The sequence below is a fragment of the Pollicipes pollicipes genome, unplaced genomic scaffold (assembly GCF_011947565.3).
Source record: "Pollicipes pollicipes isolate AB1234 unplaced genomic scaffold, Ppol_2.1 Scaffold_7262;HRSCAF=8765_pilon_pilon_pilon, whole genome shotgun sequence".
Lineage (NCBI taxonomy): Eukaryota > Metazoa > Arthropoda > Thecostraca > Pollicipedomorpha > Pollicipedidae > Pollicipes > Pollicipes pollicipes.
In genome coordinates, this window is record NW_023597055.1 from 1,402,584 (window position 1) to 1,423,550 (window position 20,967).

The window sequence follows — 20,967 nt, forward strand, 5'->3', positions numbered from 1 at the left end:
TTCAAAGCCACTTTTGCCATACAAGGCATCTTGACCGAATTGACTGATCTAAAGATATGCTAGATGGTGTAAATAATTATTCCGATTTAATTTGTTCAGAAATCAATTCCACAGAAATTGCAAAATTGTAGGTTATCACGAAAATGGGTTATACAAAGATGCAGGACATTCACAACGTATTGGCGCATTTGCGGCACGAACGCATTAACGCGGCCGATCTGGCACGCGCCGCGTTCCCCAAGTATACCAGGCGCGTAGCGTGGATCGGGCGTGTGCCTGGCGCGTTGTAATTTAATCATTTTGACAAGGGTTTGTGTACTGGTTTCTGCATCGTAGAGAAAATCGCGTTTGAGTTCGCCTCCTGCACTGGCGAAAAGAGCCATGTAAGTTCTAAGTCGGCACCATGCGATCGGGACGCCTGAACCGGCTTGCATTGTTGGATCAGTGGGCCAGACAGCAAACCGCGGCAGGGACATGAATGGGCGATTGGTGCGGCGTCAGTGCCTGACAGTTGTTACAATACGGCTATCCTATTATGGTCTGGTCATGATCTGTTACGGTTTGCAGGATGGGTAGTCTGTTGAATATGAATTAAAACAATTTTTCATGTAACAGTGGAGAGCCCATTCCTAAAATGCAATGGAGTTTGCAATATTAGCAGTTCATAATTACGTGAGACACATTTTTTTATTTCATTGGGTTTGACTTTATCCTGTCCTGTTGCCAGGGCCAGGGAGCGCAGTGAGAGCAGCAGCTCGGGATCAGGTTCGGAAGCAGCCAAGAAAAAGAAGCCAGTTGAGCCCAAGAAAAAGGAAAAAGAGCGAGGCCGTGATAAGGAGCGTAAGAAGCGGGCCAAGAGTGGCAGTCCATCATCAAGTGATAGCAGTAGAAGGTAACAGGTTCTTGTTATTTGTAACATGCTTAGAGGTATGCTGGGACTGTATCTGATTTGAGGACAAAATTGTGGTAAGGTCCTTTCATGCATTCTCTTTGTGTATGCTGAATTGATTTTTCATTAACAAGTAGCGGTGAGGGTGTACTTTCCTACCTAACATTAGAAAAAATCATTGTACACCATTTGTCGTTTTTAAGGCAGGACATATCATAAATAATCTCAAAACAGGTAGAATCATGCTCCTACCTTCAAATTTCAATAACTTCGATGGCGGGCCCCGAGCGCCGCGCGCACTGCACCGCCTGGACTCCCCTGCGCCGTTTGTGCGTTGCCGTTGCGTAAATACAATATTTCTGCTTACCAAGAACTCTACAAAATGTACGGGACCAAGGTAAACCATTCGTCGTGTTTAGGGCAGGACATATCGTAAATAATCACAAAACAGGTAGATTCATGATCTTACCTTCAATTTTTTATAATTACGATGGCGAGCTCCCGAGCGCCGCACACACACAGCACCCGCGACACCGGCGCCATTACTGCGCGGGTCACAAAATTACTGCGCATCAAGCAGCATCAAGAACCATAAAAATGTACCGCGCCAAGGTAACAAGAATCCACGAAATTTGAGTCTATTCTCAGTTAGGTTAGGTTAGGTTAGGTGAGGTTAGGTTAGGTTAGGTTAGGTTAGGTTAGGTTAGGTTAGGTTAGGTTAGGTTAGGTTAGGTTAGGTTAGGTTAGGTTAGGTTAGGTTAGGTTAGGTTAGGTTAGGTTAGGTTAGGTTAGGTTAGGTTAAGCTAGTTTAGGATATGTTCTGGACTATTCTGGCCTGTGTGTTTCATAAATGTACCTAAAGTCGATAAGAAACGGTTTTGGTTGCTTTATTATTGTTACCTTGGTCCCGTACATGTTTTATGGTTCTTGATAAGCAGGAATATTGTGCTTTCGCAACAACGCAGAAACGGCGCTTGGGAGTCGAGGCGGTGCGGTGCGGTGCGTGCGGCGCTCGGGAGCTCGTTATCGTATTTATTAAAATTCGAGGGTAGGAGCATGATTCTATCTGTCTTGAAATTATTTACGATATGTTCCGCCTTAACACGACGAATGGTTTACCTTGGTTCCGTACATTTTGTAGAATTCTTGGTAAGCAGAAATATTGTATTTACGTAACGGCAACGCAGAAATGGCGCTGGGGAGTCCAGGCGGTGCGGTGCGCGCGGCGCTCGGGAGCTCGCCATCGAAGTTATTGAAATTCGAAGGTAGGAGCATGATTCTACCTGTTTTGAGATCATTTACGATATGTGCCGCCTTAAACACGACGAATGGTGTGCAATGATTTTTTCTAATGTTAGGTAGGAAAGTACACCTACACCCAAGTAACTCTTATGATCAATGAAAAGTAGATCACAACAGCCAATCCAGGGATGGCTCTGTAGCCATTGATGCACCCTAAAACTCAACCCATCATCAACAGTTTACATCTGTCAAGCATGGTGGATCCAAACCAGCTGTGATTATTGAGAATTAAGTTTGCAGCTAGGAAATTCTGAGGTGACATAAGTGTGCATTACTCAGGAACACACTACCTGCAAGGGACCTCACCTAGGCTGTGTGCTTTGTCGGAAACATTCCTGTTATGACATGTTTTTTACTTCACTGGACTGAAGCAAGAACCCTGAACAGTAGTGCTGCATGTAACAGGTGTTACAAACATTTGAATGTGCTGTTTTTGTTAAGCTGCATGTCATCAACACTTACTAAAAATTATAGATAAGTGTGTGTGTGTGTGTTGAAACATGATACTGACCAGCATTGGTCCACTCCCCATGCACATCCTATTCCCCCTCTTCCATCATTAGTATGTTGATGAACGCCACTTCCTCCCTGTCCATTCCCTCTAATGGCCTCCTGTCCAATCAGCTGACCTCACCAGCCTCCCCGCACAATCAGCGCACAACACCACCATGTCTCGTCACCTGCAGCTCGTCCGGCAGCTCGTCCGGCTCATCGTCCAGCTCGAGCAGCGCCAGCTCGCGCAGCAGCAGCTCCTCCAGCAGCAGCTCTGAGCGAGGCCGCGGCCGCGGGCGGCGCCGGCCGGCGGGCGGCGCGCGGCCGGAGCGGCCGCCCGCCTCCAGCCACCGCAAGTCGCGCTCGCGCAGCGCCAGCCGGCCGCGCCGCAAGGCCCGCTCGCCCACCCCCAAGCCGCTCAAGATCCACGTGGGCCATCTGACGCGTAACGTGACCAAGGTGAGAGCCAGGGTTGGGGTGAGTTGCCTCCGGTCAGCACCACTGGGCTGTGGTGCCGACGTCCGCAGACTCGGTATCGGTCACGGTATCGGGATCAGTGCTGATATCGGTCACGGTATCGGGATCAGTACTGGTATCGGGCACGGTATCGGGATCAGTGCTGATATCGGTCACGGTATCGGGATCAGTACTGGTATCGGGCACGGTATCGGGATCAGTGCTGATATCGGTCACGGTATCGGGATCAGTACTGGTATCGGTCACGGTATCGGGATCAGTAGTCGTATCGGTCAGCACGCGGTCTGCGATGTAGGGTCTCGATTTCAAGTCCGATGTGCGGACGGTTTCGCCAGGCCCATTTTGTCGCGCTCACGTCGCTTCCGTTGAGATGTTTCCATCATCTGACGATATGCAAGCCAGTAAAAGAAGTCGTCTGATTCACCAACGCCGCCCACCACGCAGAATCTCATGCACTGCTTGAAGGCATAGCCCACGGATCAAGCCTCACGAGCGTTCACATCCCTGCCGGTCTTTCCACCTCAATCGCTTGAAGAATGTGTTCTTGTTATTGAAATGGTCTCAGGCACTCAAGAACACCAGCTGGGCACGTGGCCTCTGACCCTGACAGAGCGGGCGAGCTCGGGCGCGAGTCGTGCCCTGCGGGAGACTGGCCGGCGCTGGGGTCCGAGCGAGACGGGCGGCGGACCGAGCTCAACATGTGCCCGGCCGACAGCTGCTGAACCCCCGCTGTGACGGTCGCGAGCCGCACACGCCCCGGGCGAGTTACGGTCGGAAGTTTTGGCGTCCGTTACGGCGGCCGCAGTTTGTCCGTGTTAGCCTGGCCGGATCCTGCACGGGAAAACTGGATGAAAACGGGAATCGTTGGGCGCTAAACCCATGCGTACAAAAGATGAAACGAAAACGGGTTATCACTTCAAAACAGCGTCTTTCGTAGATTTACTCGTCATATGATTGTGGCAGGACGGGATTGGCTCGGCTAAGCCAAGCGATCGCTTGCTTCGGTTAAACCATACATGCTAATAAAAGATAAAACGAAAGTATGCAACCGTTTTAAAGCAGCATTTTTTCCTACATTGGCTCGTCAATAGGTTATGACGGGACGTTATTGGTTCGGCTCGGCTCGGCGTGGCGCTGTGCGGCAGGGGTCTCAAATCTAAATCTGGACCTTGATTCATTCGTGTGCCACAGTGTGAAATATCACCATCTGGCTGAACGTGCTCTCCCATAAATTCGAACTAAGTCGTAGTAAAGGGAACTCGTATTTCTGCTTCCATTTCGTTGAGAAAGCTCTGACCTGCTTTTCCGTCGGTTTGACGTATGCTTAGCCTTCAGTGCGGAGTTGCCGTTACATTCATTGTCGTAACGACTCGGGATTAACTATTTTAACTTTTTAGTGTGCTTATTGTTATGATAATGAATGTGAAGGGAAAGCGATCTTTATTTTGATTTCGATGGTAATATCTTGATTAAGTCTTGGTTCTTAGGATGATGAGAAAGTTCCACAGATGTTAGCCCAGAGAGCACGTTCAACCTTTGTCCTGCTGGAAGTGCCTTTAACGACTAATATATTGGTCAAGGGCCCCAGTAGCCCTGTGAGTTAGAGCGCCTGCCTTTAGATCCACCCACTCGTGGCGGGTGGGAGCGAGTCGTTTTAAGCGACCTCTGTTCGCTCCTGGCGGGACGGCCCGCCGCTGGTGACAGCAGCCGCGCGAAAGGTCAGGTGGCGTCACAGGATGGACGGGCCGTACCGGGCGTTTCTGGCACGCTGGACTTTCGCCGCAAAATCTTGCCGTTGACCTGAAATATTACGATCGCATGGCGGGGCCGGGGCTTGCGCAACACGCTCCGCAAAGCATGGACTCTAGTCCCAGAAATACATCCAATCAAAAGGTTCGCACTAAATCTTTAAAAAAGAGGTTTGATATTCTCCGGGGATGTCGTGGCGTGTGCTGAGCCATCACATAACTGCAGCCGCCTAACGGGGTCACCGAGTGCATCCACGTCACAAGGTCATCGAGCCCCTGGTGGCCGGGCCGACTGGATTAATTTGGCTGAATGCCGTCGCTCGGGACGCACGCGTCGGCTCGTGTTTCCCAGCTGTGCGTCCGGTGACACTGATCACACGATACCACGGTGGCTGCGACAGCGGCGCGTGTCCTCACCAGCACGCGACCCCTGAGGCCCACCGCGGCCTGCTCCGGGCGTCACGCGCCGTGCCGGGCGCCGGTGCCGACGCCGACGCCGACGACACGCGGCGGCGGTCACCCCCGGCGGCCACCCGCGGTTGGCCGGTCCGCCGCGGCGGGACCGGCAGCCGGGGCCGCCGGCGCCGCTGCGCTGGGCGGACGGCCGGGGCGTGCGGCCGAAGTGCACGTGCCAGAGCCCCGGGCGGCGGTGGCGGCGGCGGCGGCGGCGGCGGCGGCGGCGGCGGCGGCGGCGGCGGCCCGATCGGCACCGGTCGATCCTGCCGCCGCCGCCGCCGCCGCCGCCGCCCGGGCGCATCGATTGGTGGGGCGAGTTTCAGCGGCGCACCTGCCGCCGCCCGGGCCGGATCCAATTAATGCGCGGCCGAGCTGCACGCCGTCAGAAAATTGGCGCATCTCTCTCGGCTGGCCGCGTTAATTGGCGTGATGCCGGCTCGGCGGCACGGGGCGGCGGCACGTGACGCCGGGCGGGTGTCTGCCGCCGGTCTGGCTGGCTGCGGCAGTGACGCTCCGGAGCCACGGCGGCCGGCGCGCACGGCTTTCGCGCGAGCGGGGCGTGCGTTCGCGGCCGCTGCCGTCTTCTCGGGAGCGCGCGGCGGGGCTTTTCTGCGCGGGTGGCCGCGGCAGTGTAGACAACCCTGAAGGGAGACCCACGCGGATGACGAGGCCTCGGCTGGTCCTGACGAGATCTCGGCAGGGCCTGACGAGATCTCGGCAGGGCCGTGGATAGGAGGCAGCTGGTCTTATTATGAGGGAACTCCTGCCCGTTTCGGCCGGGGCGGGACTCAGATGCGGGTAGCGACTGGTGGGGCGACACGTTGCCCTCTTCACCTGGCGTGCGCTCGTTTCGGGGTGGGGAGGGCGGTACGCCCGTCCTCCTCTGGCCGCTGCGGTGAGATGGCGTGCCTGTGGGTCAGGCGGTGACGGGCAAGGTCGCTGGCGGTGCGGCACCGCTCGTTGTTGTTTATTGGAGTTTACGGGGGCACCGACTGCGGTGGTCATTTGGCGCCCATACAGCGGCACCGCTCGGTTCACTGCATGGCTGTGTGTGTGTGTGTGTGTGTGGAGTGAGGTGGAGGGGTCAGGCTCTCCGTGTCTTGGTGCGAGCAATGGCGTGGCGATGTGTTCACGCGTTCGTGGGCTGTCTGTGCGTGCATGCAAGTGTGTGGCGCCGATCGGCGGTGACCCGGGGTCAGCCGAAACAGTAGCGTAGACTGAGCGTCGGGGGAACGGCCACCGCCGCCGACGACGTCCGCTAGTGGGCCGGTTCGCTGATTCGAGACACGCCCCCGGTGTCGGAGCTGAACTGAGTGGGGGTATCCGGAGCATCATTAGCGGCGGGGCGGCGGGCCTCACGCCCCACCATCAATCTCACTGGTATGAGCGGCGCGGCACGGCGCGGGGTGGCCGGCCAGCGGGCTGGGCCCGCCGCGCCGCGGTCTGCTGACTGGGGCTGCCTCCATTGGCTTGTGATGGCGGGCGTTGGGGAGGGCGGGGAGTCCACGGGTCCGTGCACGACGCGGTGGTTTGTGTCCTCCCTCCGCCCTCTCTCCGCTCGCTCTCAGGCCGTGGCCCGTCACGGTCGGCGCAGGCCTTGTGTACCGTCCCTCCCTTCCCGAACTGTCGCCGCCACCCCTCCCCCCCCCCCCTTCCACCCTTCTCACCCTTCTCACCGTCCCCTCCCCCAGCCGCCGCCTGCCGTCACAGGCGGGCCGCCGACTACCCCCCTCGCTACAGCGAGGAAGTGTATTGAGCCGTTGCCCCACGCAAAATGACCTCGGTCGTCGGCGCGCCCCTGAGCCCCAATCACCGTCATCATCGCCACCACCGCCGGCCGCCGCAGGACCACATCCAGGAGATCTTCTCGGTGTACGGGCCGGTGAAGCTGGTGGACCTGCCGTCGAAGCGATTCCACGCCGACCTGAACCGCGGCTACTGCTACGTCGAGTACGAGACGGCCGAGGCGGCCGAGACGGCCATGAAGCACATGGACGGGGGTCAGGTGAGCCCGCGCGCGCGGCGCCTGCTGCCCGCTCGCGCCGGAGCCGGCCTCGGTCGCGGCGGGCCGCGGCCGGGCGCTGCGCAACGCCACGTTCGCGCGCGCCGTCGGTGAGCGTGGTGCAGGTCGCTGCTGGCAGTGATGTGGACTGTAGGCTGCTGTCTGCGCCGCCGCGGATCTCCAGCACGGCGTGGCCGTTGTCCGTTATCGCGATGCGTCCCAAAGCTCGTTGATCGGCAACGGCGGCAAGCAATGCGCGTGCGCGATTCAATGGGTCTTGTGGACGATTCAGAGACGTTCATTTGCTGGGAGCATCTGTCCATGTGTTTGCATCGGGGGAGGGGGAGGGGAGCGTCGTGCACGTTGATAGACGATGTGTTCTGGCACCGATGTGCCCTGTGTGTACGCATACGAGTATGTGTATGCGTGTGTATGTAGGCTGCATTATTTATTGCAACGTCGGGGGTTAGCTTGCAATGGGACGCAGCAACAGCCATCCCCCCCCCCCCCGCCCTACTGCATGCTCTCTCCACTCTCTCCGCGTGCAGTCCGGATGCACTACGGCCAGGGGATGATGGGATGGATGGGCCGCAGTACGTCACCACCGACGAGTTGTGTGGATGATATTCATTGTGCATTCACTGGGTAGGAAGGATTCGGGGCAATGCAACTCAGCATGTCACTTAACGTGTTTTACACGTAGATGACTGTGACTGGTCCCCAGGTTGACGGTCAGGAGGTGACATGTGCTGTGAATGGTCCCCATACCGACGACCAGGAGGTGACTTGTGCTGTGGATGGTCCTCATACCGACGGCCAGGAGGTGACTTGTGCTGCGTGGTCCCCAGATTGACGGCCAGGAGGTGACCTGTGCTGTGTGTAGTCCCCAGATTGACGGTCAGGAGACCTGTGCTGTGTATGGTTCCCGTACCGACGGCCAGGAGGTGGCCTGTGCTGTGCATGGTCCTCATACCGACGGCCAGGAGGTGACTTGTGTTGTGTCTGGTCCCCATACCGACGGTCAGGAGGCGATCCGTGCTGTGTGTGGTCCCTGGTTGACGGTCAGGAGGTGACCTATGCTGTGTGTGGTTCCCATACCGACGGCCAGGAGGTGACCTGTGCTGTGTGTGGTCCCTAGATTGACGGCCAGGTGGTGACCTGTGCTGTGTGTGGTCCCCAGATTGACGGCCAGGAGGTGACCTGTGCCGTGTGTGCTCCCCAGATTGACGGCCAGGAGGTGACCTGTGCGCCGGTGCTGTGACGGCCAGGAGGTGACCTGTGCTGTGTGTGGTCCCCAGATTGACGGCCAGGAGGTGACCTGTGCGCCGGTGCTGTGACGGCCAGGAGGTGACCTGTGCTGTGTGTGGTCCCCAGATTGACAGCCAGGGGGTGACCTGTGCTCTGTGCGCTCCCCAGATTGACGGCCAGGAGGTGACCTGTGCGCCGGTGCTGCTGCCGCGGCCGCGGCCCCGCCGCTCTCCGCCGCCGATGATGCGTCGCCCGATGCCGCCGCGCTATGCCAACCTGCCCAGGTGAGAGGCCGTCCGGAGGGTGCGGACGCTGGAGCCGTAGCCAGCCATCGGCGTCGGCGGCACCACAGCGGCTGGGTAGACGAGGACCCCCGCTCCGACCGCTCCTCAGGCCGGTATGATGCGGCTGGACCGGTGTTTGCCACGCGGGTCCCGTCTGACGTCGCCTTGTGCCGCGTGTTGTCTGCTGCGCCTGGACATTGCGTCGTTACTCCAGGTTTGTCACTTCTCGGGTTCCGAATGGCGCAGTACCACGAGACCAAGTCATTTCTGTTGTGGGCTCATATCATTTTTTTTCTTGTTGTCCTGGACTCATTACTGCGCTCCGTTTCCGTGAACAGACGACCCAGTATAACCTCGGTAAGAAATCGAGGCGTCGTCTGGCCGGCACTCTAACCACGCCGGATGTCGCAGGTACCGACGCCGCACACCGCCGCCGCGCATGCGCCGCACGCCGCCGCCGCTGCCGCCGCGTCGGCGTCGCTCCCGTACGCGCTCGCGCAGCCCCCGGCGCCGCCGGCAGCCGACGCGCAGCCGCAGCCGCAGCCGCTCCAAGTCCCGCTCCAGTTCCGCCTCCAGCCGCTAGGCGGCGGTGGTCAGTTTCGCCGGTCGTCAACAGATGGCAGTGGGAGCGTCGGCCGCCTGGCGAGTGGGGTGGAGTGAGCGTTGTGCTGAATTGTGGGTGTGCGTAACGCGAATGGGTCGGCTTGTGAAAACGTGTGCGTGACAGCTCGGTTAGAATGTATCATTTTTCGGTTGATGAATGTTGTGAGGCCGGATTTGCCGGAATTTCTTTAGTTTGTCGCACAATGGTCATGCTCGTCCCTGCGGACTCATAATGGAAGCCATACATACCAGCACCTGGCTTTACATCTTCTAATGGAATTGCTTCCCCACGCCGTGGTCATATTCCGGGCCAGTTCCGTATCTGTCCCGTGTCGATTACCTGGCTGCGTCTTTCGCGCGTGAATGCTGGAGGGGCGCGTATCCACCAGGGATTAATATCAGAAGCCCCAGCGTTATAAGACGCCGGTCGCGTGGCGCCCTTCTTTCCGTGTGGTGCGGTGCCGTGTCGTGTTGCGTAAGGTGCCGGCGGCTTACGCCCTCGCCGCTCCTGGCGTGTCGTCTCATGGCTGTCGCGTGGTCCATCAGTTCATTGTCCGCCTCTTTCTGAATACACCTGAACGCGAATTGCAAACGGCGGTGAGCGGTTTGGAAGAGAGGAAGAGAGGAGACAGAGTGTTTTGAACTTTTAGTGTTGTGCACGCCCTCCCTGACAGGCGGCTGCGAACAGAGAAGCCGGTCTGGTGTAAGCTAAAGTTAGTTTGCCCTGGTTGGCCCCATTTACGTTCTCTTTCCGCTTTGTTTTGTTCGCGAAAGCCGGTCTCTAGTGCCCCGCAGCCCACGTTATTGACTCAGAATAGGCAATAAAGGTGTTTTATTTGGAAGTGCCGGCTCTTGAGACTGGGGTGCGGGGCCTGGCGCAACGCCTGCGCAGTGGATCAAGTCTGCAAGACTGGGGAGTGGGCAACAGAGGAGCTAGGCTTCGTGGCGCATGCAACAACCAGCGATCAGTGCCATTTCATCTCTGTCCATCGCTATCACATGCCACCCCATGCAATAGCGGCACACATGTATGCCCAGCGACGTGGCTGGCGTCCTTGTGACGTCACCACTCATAGGACGCTTGGCGACGCCGCCGCTCGCGTTCCGTAAGGCGGCGGTGGCTTGACGTCCACGCCTCGGTAGGTGCATGTGAGGGCCGTCGTCGCCACCGGCGGACGGTCCGCTCTAGCAGCAGGCTGCCACGCGGCACGTGTCAGTGGTCCGAGACGTGGGCTCGGCTCGCGTCCGGCGGACGGCCCGCCCTCGGAGCAGGCTGCCACGCGGCACGTGTCTGGTCCGAGACGTGGGCTCGGCTCGCGTCCGGCGGACGGCCCGCCCTCGGAGCAGGCCGCCACGCGGCACGTGTCAGTGGTCCGAGGCGTGGGCCCGGCTCGCCGCCTGCGGACGGTCCGCCTTCGTAGCAGGCCGCCACGCGGCACGTGTCAGTAGTTCGAGGCGTGGGCTCGGCTCGCCGCCGGCGGACGGTATGAGCCGCCGCCGCTGAGCCTGCCGAGGATAGCCGGCTCATCGGCAGAATGCTCTGGCATGGACCAACGACATGTCACAGGTCTATGTGCTGCGTCGTTCCGTGCTGGAGCGACACATACAAGAGTCTGTTGTCGCTGTGACAGTGGCTGTCGGTTCGTGGGAAGGGACAATGTTGGTGGGCTGTGCGGCGCCGTGATCATCGCGTGCCGAAGATGGGAGTAGCTGCAGTGGGGCTGGGATCGACTGTCACGACAGCATTACCGTTTCATCATCATAGCCGCCACCGCAAAGCCGACGCGGTCCAGTGCCATCACATTCAAAATTCAATATTTTTTCCGTTAGAACTGTGCAAAGAAGTTTCACTTGCGGTGCGATCAGTCTTTCAAATACGCAGTTTCACGTCGGTGCCATTCAAGCACTATACTCATCTTCTAAGGCAGGGGCACATGATTGGGCATCGTGGCATCTTCAAGGACCAAAATCGGTACCACACAGATCCACGTGTTTTCATTCCCTTTTCAGCATGTTTGCGTGGCTCTTCCCTGAAAACGTGACCGACTCGGAATGAGCAATTCGCTTTCCACTATGTTTATGCCATGACGTGCAACGTGTGCTGCAAAAGAGTGGGTAGTGGGTTAATTCATAGTATGATGTTGGGGGCGACTGGAAAGAGCGCAAGACCTGACTGCGTTGAACTTAAGACTCCTTGGTCCAGGTGCTTCACACCGAATAGTATACCACACGTCACCCTGCCAAGCAAAGCGCCCTGCAGTGGTAGGCTGTGCCGCTGTTTTGTGTACGGCGGAACAGCCTACCAACGGTTCGCCGCCGCCCGCCTCGGTAGCCGAACCTGCGCCTGCCACTTGACGGCTATTGAGCAGCGGCGACGGTCGCTGCCGGTCTTCACATTCAACAGCGCCGTCAGTGTTTTTAAAACCATTTCAAACGCCAAGTGTTGCCGCTTTCTCGAGTCAACAACTCTCGATAGTCGACTGCGGCCGACACTGATGGAGAGCTTGGTCGAGAATCGCTGGGGAGTCGCGGCGGCCCCCAGAAACTGCTCGCTGCACAAAGCCCACGGCTCGGGGCAAACAAACGTCACATGATCAGAGGCCGCGGAGCGAGGGGGCGGCCGCGTTTTTGTCGGATATCGTGACGACCGGCAGCGAGCGGAGCTGGGCGCCGACGGGCTCGAGACTGCTCCATCAACGCCGGCGGCGGCGGCGGACCGGGGCCGGGCAGCCGTCGTCGGCGCCGGCGGCCAGCCCGCTCAGAGGCGGCCTCTGCCCGGCTTGTGCCGCTGATCCGGACGCGTCGGCGCGGCTCGCCGCCTGGCAGACGATGTGTGCCGCCGAGGATCTCCAGATCAGTGACCGAGCGACACGGCACGCACGAGCGCCCATGCACACAGCCAGAGGATTATCACGAGCCATGGGAGATCGCGTGGAAACACGGGCATGCGGGCCAGCATGTGGCGAAGATGTGCGCATAGTCAGGCTCTTCCTCCAGCTCATCTTACACAAACATTACACTTTAAAAAAGCTTTCATTTTACACAAACCTGTGCGCAATTGCATCAGTATGCAAGTATGTCATAAATGGTAGCTCGATTGTGTGCATACATGTACAACTCTGAAAAAAATGGCCGGTGAGTTATAAGGTTATAGTTTCCAAGAACGTCCTTGCTAGTTGATCCCTTAAAATGTCCGTGACCGCGACCTCTCATCCGTAACTCTGATCTTTCCTAAAATGGCATATTTGAACTCTGTACATAACACAACCCCTCAATGACACTTTTAGCGAAATAAAAATGTATTGGGTGTTACTTCAGCCATTTCACCTGTACATTTGTCCTGGAATGACCCTTTCGATTCCCGGGCATCTCCGTTCCTCATAACACTACAAGTCCGCACAGCATTGCAATGCACGTAAACTGTGAAAACGCGGTGCTGCTGAATTTGGCCTGTAGTCATAGCAGCACAACGGACTCCAGTTTACTACAATGATGTCAAACTTCCGGCCGATGACTTCTTATTGCTCTCTGTCTGAAACCGCTGCGTAGAATCACCATCTACGAAGGAGATTTTCGCGACGGAAGCGGCGTGGTCGCTGCCGGGACTCGCCGAAGCCTTCGGTCTGTCGAGAATTCCCTGGCAGAACTGCTTTGTGATATGTGTTTAGAAAACTGATATCCATATGTGCTAGGTCAGCGAGCAGTGTTTTTACATTTGACCCGCTGTCAGGGGTGTTGTTTCCTTTTCGGTTGGGGGGATTCCAGCGCACGACTTTGAAAGGAAAGTGGGTCACATCCGGGGAATAACCCGTTTGCTGCCATATTTTGGGATAGGGTGGCGTCGTTTTTACTGTTCAGCCGCCCCCAACACATTTTACAAAACTACATCCCCGTTTCTGTCCAACGTAAAGAGAGAGAGAGAGGAGAGTAGAGAGAGAGGGAGAGAGGAGAGCGAGAGAGAGAGAGAGAGAGGAAGAGAGAGAGAGAGGAGAGAGAGAGCGAGAGAGAGAGAGAGAGGGTAGATATGATATATATATTTAGATATGTGATATGATGATATACTCATATATAGGTATATGTTATATAATATATAGATATATATATATATATTATGATATATATAATATATCAACACGTAGCGTGAGTGCCTGGCATGTCCTTTGTCTCTTACGACGAACACTAAGACTATGTTTTGTTGGAGTTGACCAACTACTAAGGTTGGCTTAAGCCTGCACCGCATTAGTTTGTCGAAAGAAGACAATAGCACATTTTGTAGTGTTCGGATCGTGACGGGTGCAAGACGGCAACAGGGCAAGATGGCAGTTGGTAAGCTAGCCCTCAGGTGAAGGACAGAGAGCTACCTACCATGTCATCAGTGTCCTCGCTGTCAGCCCATCTGTCTTGATGCCGTCTATTAAAAGGACATCAAAGTATCGCCTTCACTCTATGCTATTGGACAGCATTGATCGCTTGTAAATAGGTGATGAGACCACATATGGGGAACAGCGGGCCCATTACGCTTGCAACACAAGGTGAGTGGTGTTCGCATGTCGGGAGAACCCAGCCCCGCCGCACCATGCTAGAGCATCAGAGCGTGAACCTACCTCACCATGCCCGGACGGCCAGTCCGCCTGGCTAGCCGGCCGCTGACAGTCAGACCCACGCGGCGCCGACGGCGTCGGCGGCGGCGGGCGGCCGGGCGCCGCGCGGCCGGCCGGTGCGGCCTCAGTGAGTGCCCGGCGGCCGGCGGAGGAGGTCACGCAGCGCCCCCGGCGGTCGGCCGGCGCCAGAGGCGGTCCGAGCCTCGGACGCGGGCGCGCCCGGAGCCGAAGAGCGCCGCGGGGATAGGCGGGGAGGAGGAGTGAGGTTCGGTGCAGCTGCGAGCGGGCAGTTTCGGGCGAGGCTCTCTGCTTTGTGGTTTTTGTTCGTGGCAGTGGGACGGCCGGACTGGAGGAAGAGATCAGGCTGAGCGGCGTCGAAAGTGAAGCAGCCATGATGGAACTATTGTGGTCGTTCAAACGGCCCACATTCAACATCAACTTTTTCAATAATATGAAGACCCACAACGGCAATAAAGGTAGGATACAGCCAGGGTGGTTTCAAATATTTTATATGAATTTATTGAGGTATAAGTACAACGCTAGGCCAAGCTGAACAGCACCTGTGCGCTTTATTTCAGTAACTCAGGATGCACAACTTCAGAACATGACTAATTTCTACTCAACCTGTAGCTGCCATTTTCTTAACATAAGGGAGGACAACATGTGACGAAATGCACAATTATAAGCCAGCGGAGCAGCCACGACAGCCGATTTTCTTAAATTATTGCAGGGGTTTGGCCAGACGCGCAACACGGCAACATGCCTGAGCACAAGTCCATTCCAACGTGACTTCATTGATATGACCCCTCCTATCTTACCATCTGCGTAACATGGGCTTCATTTTGGCGCTAGAAATATCGCAGTGATACCGACATGGTCAGTTCCCCCGATCTCATCTCGGTGGTTAAGTACCTCTGATAGCTGCTTGTCGGAAATGAGGCCTCCGTTAAGATAAGAGGGCGCGTTGAGAAAATGGAAAATGGAATGGCTTTCCACGCCATTGAGAAGGTCTGGGAAGTAACGTTAGAAAGCCCGACGTACTGGTCGATGGTATCGACTTTGGGAGCGATGTATTGGAAATCATTTCTAAGGGGAGCTGTTCTTACATTCTTCAGGCTTAGGTCAACGCAGTATCCCGTGACTCGTAACGCGTAACTTGTGCGGTATCTTCTGATTCCATTTGTAAGCCATTACATTTCGTGCGAGAGCAATAACATCCACGATCTTTTACTGCGAAACAGACATGGGTAGCTTGCGTCAGGAGCATTTCAATGCATGCGATTTAAACGCCCTTTAGTCACGCGCACTTGGCGTATGTAAAGTCAAGGAGAGGATAGATATGCAGCTGTGTGTTATGTCACTGGGCGAGTGCTGGACTAAGGTACGTGGACAAGACCAGGCTTATATTTTTGGTGCATGCGTAAAAGGCGTGATTCTAGCTTCCGTTCTGGATGTGTAGCACCCTTTCATACCTTTAGCAATGAGGCTAGTGGCATGTGCTATGGTCTTCCCAAACTCACTCGTACATCTAAGATGCATTCCAAATTACCTGGATATAAGCAGCTGCAGTCCTATTGAAAGCTGAAAGCTGAACAGCGCAAACATATCGTATAAAACGGATGAATGCACAATGATTCTAATCTTTGAGTGAAGTATGCAATATTGAACAGCTGTAGAGATTTCTAGCTTCTACATCGGTGGGAAAAGGGGAGGAAAACACATGTGGTTGGAGCGAAGTGCGCCTTGCAACGATGATCAATACTAGCAGTACCTTTGCAATCTGCAAAGAAGGCACGGCAACAACAGAGTGTCTACATAAAAGCACTCCAGTAAATGGTGAATTGTCAGTTAAAACTTCAAAAGTTACATCATGAGTACAAACGCGGATTTCCCAGCAAAAACATGCACTACAAGCAGCGCACAGCATTCTGAATCAGAAACCAGGAGATGCATAGCTATAGGACTTATAAAACATCGCGTCCTAGAAACGTTCGAGATCATGCTAACCACAGGCTTACCCACTTTTAGACTTCTCGTGTGTAATCGTTCGTGTTGCATAATGGACACTTCACTTGGACACCAAATGAGATATCGATGCATTTTTTGCACGTCGCGAGTTTTTACCACGCACAAGTTAAATAATTTATTTCGTCCCATGAGTGCTTTTGACACGAGAACTTGAAATAGCCACACTTGGATCGGTATTGTGTATGCTGGTCCCACCGTCCGGCTATATAAAATAACGCTTCATATAGTCATCCTGCCTGTAGGTGAGATAGAATACAGCCGTATAAGATGCTGGCTTTTGGCGGTTCACTGCTATCCTGAATTTAAGTGCCAATATCACATGTAATTTCGGCTTGACGCTAAAAAAGATAGGTTTGAATACTGGATGCATGGTAACAATTCACATACATTACGACAATATATCGGATTTAATTTACATACCATATTGAGATTTGGCACTGTGCCAGTGACGTTTATATACAGATGATATTTTACGTGTCTTAAAGGCATTCAGGTGATGAATTACAGCACAGCACTTAAATCAGGATTATCGCTTCATGCACACATTCGCTGTGCAGTTCTTCAGTTGACTGTATAAGATATTTCCGTTAAGCTAAACGCAGACGTGATGTTCTAAGCGTTCATTTCACACACATAAGCTCACACGGGGGTCCTTTCACCACGTCTTCCCCCGATCCACTTCGTATCCGTGCTCTGGTTACGGGTCACGCCGCCAACCCCCTCATTTTCCCTTTTACCGTACATATCGTATCCGTGCTCCGGTTGCGGGTCACGCCGCCATCCCCCTCATTTTCCCTTTTACCGTGCACATTGGTGCCCTCCTAGACTTAAACTTGAACGTGCTGAACAGGCGTCAACCATTACCGTGAATGCTGCCCGAGAGCTGTGGTCGTTTGCAGGGAGCAGGTCAGCCCGTCGGCCATCCTCCCCGACGCTTTCCACCACCTTCGAGAAGGCCTCCTTGGGCCTGGTGCAACCAAACGAGGCGTTCCTGGCGCGCCTATCCTTGACCAGTTGCCTTACACCCTGGCACGTGTCGTCGGGAGAGGACGCCGGCCCTTTGCGAGGGCAGACCGGTTTCCGACGGCCCCACAGGTCCGTGAAGGACATACGGACGTCGTACAGGACAATGCGGGATCCCTCCATATCCCGGACTTCCTCTACCTCCATGTGGGCCTTGGCCAGCCCTCGGGAGCCCTCCGTGTTGACGAGGAGGCCGAGTCCGAGCGCAATTTGTGCACTTTGGGAGCCGAGCGAGCCAGGTAATCGGACACGTGTCCCATCGCCTGCTCGCTCCCAGAGCAGCCCCGGTACTTTGAGGAGTTCCGTGTCAGGACCAGCCTCGCGAATCTTGCGGAGTTGCATGTCGGCGTTCTAAAAAACTGTGTCCGATGCTTTTTTGTTTTTTATTAGTCCTTTCAGCGGAGTTAAAACTCACACATACCGTCTATATCAGCTGCCTGTTAAGCCTTTGCAGTGGGACATGATCGTCCTTCAGGCTTTGATCGAGGTGATGTTAATCAGGTTTCTAACAGTTTATATAGTGGACGGCACGGCCAAATGATTATCTCCGACATCAAGAGCCTTGCCTTTCCTCTAAGATTGCAACCATTATTCGTCTCCAATTCGCGCACCACTCTGGTACAAGGCAGACTTTGTATAAACTTAATTGCCTGTCAGACCAGACAAGAATCCGGTAACTACCGCTGGTAAACCGTGAAGTGGGATCTCACCAACTTCAAAATACTCGTTAAATTCTTGCTCGAGTCGTCAGCTGCTGAGCCTTCAAAAACGCTTCGAAACTCGCCGTTGAGATCAAGGCCTATGCAGTAGCGAAGCAAGTAAACAATGCCGGCTTCAACAGTGCCGGAGCTCGCCTGCTTCAAGGTACTCGTTAAACTCTCGCTCGTGCAATCATCTGAAGCCCCGTTCAAAACGGTTCGAAACTTGCCGCTGCGATGAATTGCTCTCCGGTGGAGAGAGCACTGAACGATTTTGCACGTATTTAAAGGGAGTGTTCCACATTTATATAGGGGTTTGAACTAAAGTAGTCATCTTGAAGATATTTCGGTGCTGTTTATAACCCTACCCTTCTTGAGACTAACGCCCTCCACATTCTGATCTACACGCCCACGAAAGCGGGGAAAGGTATGTCGGGGAGAGCATTTCAAAGTCACCCTGGCATTCATGGCGTCTAATAACGTCATTGAAATTCAATCATTGCATAAGCCATGCGGCATTCAAGGCCAAGAAAAATATCATTGTCGAGGCGTTCATATCTGGTGTTCGCGAGCACGATTTACAGATATGACGGCCGTCAATTGGCTCTCAATCAAGGTTGTGAAAGGTACGGTGACGTAAACCATGACGCATTGGGGAACACTTTCACCAAGCAGAGAGTTGTGCTGTCTAGACCAGTCCTGTCGACTTAAGAAGGATACCAATAGTTGTAAGTGAGCTTGCTTCATCATATCTAATGCTTGCTTCAATATCCTCAAATGCGAAACATGTCTTCTAAGCTAAATGGCCGCTTAAGAGGACATAAGTGTTTCAGTCTACGGACTGACTAATCATGTCCAGAGCGCAAAGAATGTGATATATGCCAACTAACTTTGACTCATTGCTATCCATACATTGGTCAGGTGAGCGCGAACGTAATCATCCTCGACGCGTTCAGCGACACATATTAAACCATGACCTTCTCGTGATAACTTTGCGTGATGTCGCAAAAATAGAAGTTCGAGTTTGAAATACTAGAAGGAATCGAGGCCTACTGTGCCAAAGAATTCTTAAAATAACAGGTCGTGCGAGGTCCAGGTGGAGTGGAAAATCAGCGCTTTAACCTAAGTACCGGTCCAGCCTGCTCAAAATGATTTCGTCGCATCGAGCATTCTGGCAGCTTCAGAGCACTTCCGACTATTTCTTGAGAACTGATAAATGCGTCTTATACGAACTGGTCCGTCCCGGATCCACTCGAGACTTCTCTTGGAACGTTTCTCCCAACTCCTTTGAGGGTCGCAGACAGAGGCTGAGAAGCAGAGAGCGCTGGCGGACAAACTGCACAGTTCCGGGAATCCGGGAAAACAGGACGGAACAAAGTTGGCAAAACTTGGCATTAGCCGTATAGCGTGCAATTAAAACTGAATCAAGCACATTTCCAGCCTCGCAGTGCTCCGAAAAGCACGCGTTCCTGGGTCGGTAGATGGGAGCCGGGTGGACCGTTATCTCTTAAACGTCATTGGTGGTAGCCGCGATGCAACTGCACCAATTCGGCTTATGTCCACCATTACTGGCCGAAGAGATGGCAGACATTTGAGCCCCCTCGCACCGGCCATAAAAGTCTCTACAATAACGTGGCGTCCACAGAGGTCTGAGTGAGGCCTCCAACCCCATTTCCGAACCATTGTTGAACGCTGCAAACTCGTTTGATCTAATTGTAACGTGTCGGCCGCGGTCGGCCGTTGTCGGCCGGCCGCTTATCCACCGCCCCGGGGGTCCACTTCCGCGAGCGAGCGGGACGCGGGGGGCACCGCTGCCGACTCCGGGCCCCTCTGCCGACCGACGTCAGCCCGCCAGCCGCAGACGATCCCCGGAGCGGGGCGGGCGCGCGCTGCCCGGCCGGCGGGCGCGCGCTGCCCGGCCGGCGGGCGCGCGCGGCCCGCCGGGAGACGCCGATCCTCTCGGCCACCTGCCCGCGCCACGCCGCCGGGCGGCGGCGAGGGGGCGGGCGCGGCTGCCAACGACGGCGGAGGGCGAGACGCCTGCGGCGGGGCCGGCGGGCGGAGCAGCCGGCGTGGGCAGGCGGGGCCTCGTGGGAACGGGAGCGAGCGGTCAGACGGTGCCAGCGCGCGTGGCCTCCGGCACGAGATGTGGGAGTCAGCGGTAATGCCGGTAATTGGTTGCGCCGAAAATAACCCGATTTATTCCGGTAATTGGATTCGTGTGCGTGCTAATCCGATTACTGCGTGTTCAGGCATGTCTGCGGCTCGGTGATGCGGTGCTGTGGTTGCGGGCGCACGCCATTTCGTTCGTTTCCGATCGCACTTGACGTTGATGCTCCCAATCGCACTCAATGCGCTATAGGCCATCGGAAGGGTTATCTGGTGGCTCGAAACGAGCACCTGAATAGAAATGGTATACGCGCCGCATGCAAATGACCACAAACGAATGCAAAGTGGATAAGTTCCGGCTCGCGTCACGTGCTCGTCGACCGGAGGATGATCAGAGATAATAGTGATCAGAGAGTAATCAGAGAGATCAGAGACCTTAGCTTCAACAGGCTTAGCTGGGGACGAGTGGGAGTTTGTAACCAACTGCATACGATCATTACCTAAAGTCTTGCGTGGAACTACTTTGCCGCTGACCTCTGTTCGGTTCTGTTGCTTGATTTTGATGCCCATTGGACAAACAGCGCCCAAGCGGCAGCGCGAAGCTGGCATTCGCTATCAGCCGCACGTCGTTCGGCATAAATACCCACCGGTTGCAATGGATTATGCTAATGGCGGCCTTCCTCCAGCCCTAGATTGCTACAGCTCAATGCCAAAGCCACGACTACGTGCATGGCTGATAAAATGCCGTAATTTATCGATGACCTGACCCGTCCTTAGAGTGACGCCACCATTCAAGTTACAATAAATGGGCAGCGTGGGCAGGATCAGTGACCCGTGCTGTGCACAATGAACAAAACTAGCCGTGTGCATGAATGCATATGGCGCCATTACAAGGGTGTAATTTCGTATTGAGTTTGAGGGGCTCCAGCTCCGCGCTGACCCACCTGCTCCACGGAGAAATTAGATTTGATCCCGTTAAATCCGCAGGGAAAGTTGGACGTTGTTGA

The 20,967-nt window shown here is 55.2% G+C and overlaps 2 protein-coding genes across 2 annotated transcripts in view; both read left to right on the forward strand.

The window, feature by feature from the left end:
• Positions 1-221: 221 nt before the first annotated feature.
• Positions 222-9,558, forward strand: LOC119114031 (RNA-binding protein with serine-rich domain 1). The gene is made up of 7 exons (XM_037238262.1): positions 222-383; positions 728-892; positions 2,878-3,142; positions 7,211-7,369; positions 8,783-8,898; positions 9,310-9,344; positions 9,515-9,558. Coding segments are annotated over exons 1-7 (786 nt in total). The 5' UTR covers positions 222-381.
• A 4,697-nt stretch (positions 9,559-14,255) lies between these two features.
• LOC119113986 (uncharacterized) overlaps positions 14,256-20,967 on the forward strand; it is a 35,486-nt gene continuing 28,774 nt past the window's right edge. Inside the window, exon 1 of the mRNA XM_037238223.1 lies at positions 14,256-14,578. Coding sequence (XP_037094118.1) covers positions 14,494-14,578 — 85 coding nt within the window. The 5' untranslated portion in view covers positions 14,256-14,493. The remainder of the gene's footprint in view (positions 14,579-20,967) is intronic.

Bases quoted from the DNA above. Each gene is read 5' to 3' on its own strand.
- LOC119114031 (XM_037238262.1), top strand. The intron at 3,143-7,210 runs GTGAGAGCCAGG...CGGCCGCCGCAG, and splicing joins TGACGCGTAACGTGACCAAG to GACCACATCCAGGAGATCTT. The intron at 9,345-9,514 runs GCACGCCGCCGC...GGTCGTCAACAG, and splicing joins ACCGCCGCCGCGCATGCGCC to ATGGCAGTGGGAGCGTCGGC.